The sequence below is a fragment of the Limulus polyphemus genome, unplaced genomic scaffold (genome assembly GCF_000517525.1).
Source record: "Limulus polyphemus unplaced genomic scaffold, Limulus_polyphemus-2.1.2 Scaffold1406, whole genome shotgun sequence".
NCBI classification, from domain to species: domain Eukaryota; kingdom Metazoa; phylum Arthropoda; class Merostomata; order Xiphosura; family Limulidae; genus Limulus; species Limulus polyphemus.
In genome coordinates, this window is record NW_013667016.1 from 86,126 (window position 1) to 93,415 (window position 7,290).

At 30.6% G+C, this 7,290-nt stretch overlaps 1 protein-coding gene across 3 annotated transcripts in view; it reads left to right on the top strand.

The window, feature by feature from the left end:
• Positions 1-6,802, top strand: part of LOC106463430 (ADAMTS-like protein 3) — a 48,624-nt gene extending 41,822 nt beyond the window's left edge. For 2 of the 3 annotated variants that reach the window (XM_022390920.1, XM_022390921.1), the window contains exons 17-19: positions 577-759; positions 1,814-1,961; positions 5,377-6,802. In XM_022390920.1, the coding sequence (XP_022246628.1) occupies positions 577-759; positions 1,814-1,961; positions 5,377-5,480 (435 nt within the window). In that variant the 3' untranslated portion in view covers positions 5,481-6,802. The remainder of the gene's footprint in view (positions 1-576; positions 760-1,813; positions 1,962-5,376) is intronic. The other variant, XM_022390922.1, reaches the window with a different exon arrangement.
• The last annotated feature ends 488 nt before the right edge of the window (positions 6,803-7,290 follow it).

Genomic DNA, 7,290 nt, shown 5'->3' on the forward strand with positions numbered 1-7,290 from the left:
CATTCCTCCTCTGACTCTTTGTTGGACCTCAAACAATAAAAAGCTGTGGTCATTCTTCCTACTAACTCTTTGTTTGACCTCAAACAATAAAAAGTTGTGGTCATTCCTTCTACTAACTCTTTGTTAGACTTTAAATAATAAAAAGCTGTGGTCATTCCTCCTTTGACTCTTTGTTGGACCTCAAACAATAAAAAGCTATGGTCATTCCTCCTACTGACACTTTGTTGGACCTCAAACTATAAAAAGCTGTGGTCATTCCTCCTCTGACACTTTGTTGGACGTTAAACGACAAAAATACGCAAAACAACGTGACCATTTCAAATTACATTTTATTAAATTGTTTGGCTTGTATGTTCCATATTACAAAGAAGACTGTGAAAGCTAAACATTTTGGCTTACTCACAAATTTCTAATATTTCTAGTTTCTGATACTGTATTTTTAAACGATAGGCGAGTAACCTATAAACACAAAATCTACAGGTGTTAAATTATGGATTGCATTCAATGACTTGTTACTAATAAGAACAATATTCTAAATGCATACATTTATCATGTTATCTTCTGGTGGTATTTTAGTGTTCGAACACCAGCTGCAAAAGCTTGTATACAGGACAACAAGAAAGAAATGTCAGCTGTTCTTTCCCTAATGGGACAAAAGTAGCCGAAGACGATTGTTCCTCAAGTGAAAAACCCATCGAATTCCGGGAATGTTACAACCGTCAATGTATTGGAGTCTGGAAGGCTGGACCTTGGTTGGAGGTTGGTTGGGTAGTTACTTTAATGGGTTATTTAGTTGCAGGCTTTACATTGCATTTTAAGATTTACATTCAAGACTCTCTGTCAAGACTGAGGCATTACCAAGTACAAAAAACATCTCATTAATCAAACCGTCAATGTATTGTAGTTTGGGAGGCTGGACCTTGGTCAAGAAATATTAATCCCTTATATATAAGAAAATGCACTCAAAAAGTATTAATTCCTTATGAAAGATGATGAGATATCCAGAAATGTTCATGTCTTATGAAAAATACGGAGATCAAGAAGAATATGACGCCATATTTTTTATAATTCTGATTATAATTTGTGTGTGTTGGACGTTGGATTCTGACAGTTGGCATCATTCATACAATTACACCTATAATAATTATCATTTTTGATTCGCTTAGCCTTGTGGTCTCGGTTATCAGGTAAGGTTCCTTCTTTTGTTTATAGAAAAACCATCTATTGTTTAAGATATTTGATATTTTGAAAATTACAAGCTACATGAACCTGAGTGTATTCAAATAATTTAGTCAGATAATTAGGTCTGGTCTCTTGTGTAAAAGACGAAAACTAGTCAAACGCTGGAAAGGATCATAGTCCGATATTCCGAAAATTGAACGCAAAAGCAACTACTTATGTAGGCTTAATGTTCATACAGGTTGTTATATTACGTAGTACGTATATAATGTTATATTATTATTAGGGTCATAAGCCGATAATATTTTGAGATATATTTGTAACAATTCCAGAGACCTATATTATTGTTACCCCGTAATGAAACCTTTCTAATCTTTTGAAACATTATAAAAAAATTCTCATAATAATAATAACAATATCAATATCACCACCATTATTATTATTGTGACTATAGAAACAGGATGAAAAAAATGTATAACAATATAGAGAATAAAACAATCTCCAGAACTAGTGGCGGACAGTTGTTGGAATGTCGGTCTGTCCCCCTGAAAAATTATCCTTTACAATCAGTTGAATTACCCACTTCTAAGACCAATAGTAGTAAATCCTAAGATAAAACATTTTATTTATTTAGTGTAATGCCGGTTGCGAAGAGGTTGGTTTCAAGAACCGCGTACTACAGTGTGTATGGCTGCAAACTGAGAGACCAGCGGAAAACTCGTGTAAACCCGAGTCAAAACCCTCAATAATAGAACACTGTATAGGACCACCTTGCTTGTCTGGTGAGTAGCTGTCACATTATGTGCCTTATTCCCTCCTTTTTTTGTGTGGATTTGTTAGAAGAGTATAACTTGTTCGTTTGTATTTTTTTTTGTTTGTTTAAGTTATACGGAGACAGAGTAATTCTTTTCTTATGTTTTTTCCTTAACAGTTGCTGGATCTTTTCTGTTTCATACATCGCGTTCAATTAGAAAGAAATATACCTTTTTGAATGTATATTTATGTAGTTTTTAATGCTGATTTCAGAAATATAAATTAAAATTTGGAGAAATGAAAAGAAATATTTTCTAATTAGTAAACTGTTACGTGTTTATTTAAATAGAAAATAAATCAAATTACAAAAAAATTCTTAAAAATGAAAATATTTTCCCATTCTGTAGCAAATTGTACTTGGAACGTGGTTAAGAGACGTAACAAGCAACATTGCGGAACCAATCGTAACATCATTGACTCTTATTTCTGTGAGTTCGTATGGTGTCGTTGGCATGAAAATGTTGATCTCATTCAAATAATTATTTAAGAATATTTCTGAATTTTCACATTAAAATAATTTGTATTGTCTTGATGTTCTGCAATTCTTTTAAATACATAGGTATATATATATATGTAATGCTAAAAGTACTTCCTTTGTTTCGTAAGCAAAATATAAATAATATTATTTTCATTTCTTCAAATTTTAACTTATATTTATGAAATCAGCATTCAAAAATATACGTTTCTTTCCATTTGACCGCGGTGCATGAAACAGAAAAGATACCAATTGCCCATTTATTAAACGCTTTACAGGAAAAAAATACTTTGCTTATAAAATAAAGCCTGTTCTGTGAGTTGTAAGTGACATCATTAAGTAGCCATATTTTAAACAACTATTTTCATGGTGTGCTATTATTTAGAGCTGTAATAATGCAACAACTGTTTTCATGATGTGTTGTTGTTGTGTAACATTTGGAGCTGTATTAAAGCAACAACTGTTTTCATGGTATGTTATATAACATTCAAAGCTGTATTAAAACAACAACTGTTTTCATGGTATGTTATTGTTATATAACATTTAAAGCTGTATTAAAACAACAACTGCTTTTATGGTATGTTATTGTTATATAACATTTAAAGCTGTATTAAAACAACAACTGTTTTTATGGTATGTTATTGTTGTGTAACATTTAAAGCAATAACTGTTTTCATGGTGTGCTATTGTTGTGTACCATTTAGAGCTGTATTAACAGCAACAACTGTTTTTATGGTGTGCTGTGGATGTGTAAGATTTAGAGCTTTATTAAAGGAACAACAGTTTTAACTGTGTATTGCTGTTCTTTAACAGTTAAAGTTGTATTTCTGCCCCCCCCCATCCTCCTCCGGACGTGAAACATTTAGTGGTTTATAGAATACAAGCAGTTAACCACGTGAAAGATTTAGTGGTTTATAGAATACAAGCAGTTAACCACGTAGAACATTTAGTGGAATTTGCTATTTAATCACAAGAAAATCGAGCTTATTTTACTATCTATTATTTAAAATCTATTACTTGAAAAATCATTGTATTAATTGTAAAAGCTAAATCAGCTCTCGAAAAATGTTTGCCCCAACGCATAGGATGATAATGGATTTTATTTGGAACTGTTTTTCTTAACTTTCCTAATCACGCAAGTTCAAAACTAACTTTCTAGTGTCGTTTATAGTTTCTTCAGCAGAATATATTTAGGCAGCTTTTAATACATAATAATAATTATATTCACTTACATAAAAAACGTTCCATAGAATGCGGGTGTCACAATTACATTTTGTATACAAACTAAGATATATTTCCTATATAAAACCGTCAATTAAATACTATTGTTTATACGTATATAACAATCATAATTACATTCGTCTTATTCTGAAAATCAATATTCATAATTATATTAAATAAATACATTTGCGTTTATCTAAATATTTTTTTCCGATCATCTTCAAACCTTATATTTTTCATGCTAGCCTAACTTGAAAATATACCCGTTTGTTTTCTCTCAACACGAATGTCACTATTGGCTCAAGAGTGATATGACGTCGTGATGACCTGGTGAGTAAGAAATGACCATTTTACCCTTTATCCCATGCGATATGTACAATAATCCTTTAAATAGTTGTCTAAAGGTATCGGAGAAAAAAATAAAACTGAGGGTTAAAAAGACAAATCTTTTTTGATGCATACAATACCGAAGAAATATAACTTTGTTGTTAAGCCCAGAACTATATAATTTTCTATCTGTATTCTGTCCATAATAGGTATCGAAATCCGATCTGTAGCGTTATAAGCCCTTAGACTTACCACTGAGCCAGGTTAACTGCTTGTATTCTATAAACCACTAAATGTTCCACGTTGCTAACTGCTTGACGTGAAACATTTAGTGGTTTATAGTATACAAGCAGCTAACCACGTGAAACATTTATTGGTTTATAGAATATTCCACGTTGCTAACTGCTTGTATTCTATAAACCACTAAATGTTTCACGTGGTTAATTGCTTGTATTCTATAAACTACTAAATGTTTCACGTGGTTAATTGCTTGTATTCTATAAACCACTAAATGTTCCACGTGGTTAACTGCTTGTATTCTATAAACCACTAAATGTTTCACGTGGTTAATTGCTTGTATTCTATAAACCACTAAATGTTCCACGTGGTTAACTGCTTGTATTCTATAAACCACTAAATGTTCCACGTGGTTAACTGCTTGTATTGTATAGAAACTGGACATGAATTAATTCTGTATTATAATAATTTACAGTAATATTAATCAATTATTGTTTAATTAATGTTGAAATAAAAATATTTAAAACATTTGACTATAACTTTTTTGTTGTTGTTATTATTAATCGTAAAGCTACACCATGGGCAATCTGTGCTCTGTCCCTTGCAGTAGTCGAAACTAGATTTTCAGCGTTATAAGCCCTCACTCTTCTCTTTAAGAATCTCAGCTAAAAATATGGAATAAGTTGTTTTTGAGAGCTTCAATAAAAATAGAAAGCAAGTGTTAACTCACAAGCTGTAAATCCTATACAAATTTGTACATTACTAATACTAGAAGTGAAGCATTAAATTTGTTAAAATGTTCGAAATCATGACCCACTTTCTCGATGGAGGTTCACTCTTATTAATGTTAAAATTACTTAACGATCTCGTGACAAATTTAAACAACGTTTGTTTATTAATGTTAAATTACTTAACGATCTCGTGACAAAATTAAACAGTGTTTGTTTATTAATGTTAAATTACTTAACGATCTCGTGACAAAATTTAACAGTGCTTGTTTATTAATGTTAAATTAATTAACGATCTCGGGACAAAATTAAACAATGTTTGTTTATTAATGTTAAATTAATTAACGATCTCTTGACAAAATTAAACAATGCTTTTTTGTTTTTCTTGTATTGCAGGAAATGAATGCATAGACAACTCCAAACTCTGTGGTGTGGTAAAAAGGCTTAATATGTGTAAATTGGTCCACTACCTTAACCAGTGTTGTAGCTCGTGTGCATAGAGCTAGAGTAACAAGAAAACAAGATATCTTCGCTATTCTGAAAAACGAACATTTTAAATGTTTCACATCAGTTTAAATAAAAGTATTCTCGACCTAATAAAAATACAGATATATTAAGTTACATTTCAAAAATAAAGTATTGAAATAGGTAAGTAGAATTAATACGATTTCTATTTCAAGTAAGATCAGTATGATCATACCTATATCTATCTAGATATTATATATATTATTAATATATTAGATACAAATTACGCTTTTAGATAACTAGGCTATATATACACTATTATATTTATTGGTGTATCGTATATTTTAGTGAAGTCAAAGATTCATAGAACATTTTGTATGATTCAGATTCAAGTAGGAACAAACACTAGAATGCTTATTTACATGTTTTAATGGACCACTAGGCCCTCGCAGTGCTTCTCAACCCCTTCTAATATCATTTACACCTATGCATTTTTCACAACTGCTCATTCACCCCAGTTAGAAAAAAAGACAAAAACAAATACTAAATTAAAATGTAAAATTCTTTATTATGACTTAAATATACATCAAACTACAACTAGAATGAATACAACATAAAATAAATAAAACCCTGGGGGAACCATCCACCCAATTGAGAAGCACTGTAGACGGTGACTAGGGTCGTATTAGGCCTAACAAATATGCATAAGTAGTACTTTTTTCTTTTGGCGGAACGTTCCGGAACGGTGTGCCAGTACCTTTTAACGAATGGGCAGCAAAAATAAGACATTCCACACAAATCGCTTCTTCTGAAATATCGAATGGTTTTGTTTATGTTATTTACTGTACACATATATCATCAAATGTGCTACCGCTCACTAAGTTCCATTAAAGAAATTAAATTTTGTTATTTTATTGTTTGTTTGTAAGATGACAATTTTTTTGGATTCGCGTGGAGCAATAACTGGAAAAAGTTGTAGAAAGACATGGGATAGTTCCTGAACCTTTTTATTTTCACTGAGCATAGGTATAGCTAATGAGCCATTTGAAAATATCCATTAAAAATTCATTTATTCCGCGAACTTTTTCCCGTGAACATTTTTGAAAATCTTGATGAATCTTTAAATTAAGATCCAAAAATGGATTAAGGGAAAATCATGGAAAATGTGGTAATTTCGGAAACTCTGCTGTAGAAAACTTAAAATATAATTATAATTTCACACACGAGTATAAACGAAAAGGTATAAAACACAATTGTTTTTCCAAACTTCAAGTATTTGTTAAAACATGAAATATTTATATTTATTGCCGAGGAAGAAGCTATGAATATCATAATGAACGAAAAAAAAACATTTCTATTATTAGCGTTATTTAATATATTTCTATTATTAGCTTATTTAAATATTTCTATTATTAGCTTATTTAAATATTTCTATTATTAGCGTTATTTAAAACATGTCTATTATAAGCGTTATTTAAAACATTTCTATTATTAGCGTTATTTGAAATATTTCCGCTGAAGTAAGAGGGACAAATATAATAAAATTATTATTATTTTTTCAAATATTTTAAAAACCACCCATATATTAAACGTTTGTTTTTCTGAGGGTTTAAAATCTAAATAATAGAATGGGTTTTTAAATTGTAAAGACGAGGAAGAAAAAAGTGCAAACGGGTTTTGGATGATACTGTGGAACACCGAGATACCAGTATACACTGTAGAAATAAATGGCTGTGTTACCTGTAATACAATATAATAATAGCATCATGATCTAGATGTTAAATTATCTTGTTTATAAATATATATTTCGTAAAACGAAAGTTTCGTCAGCACTGCTCCTGGGTT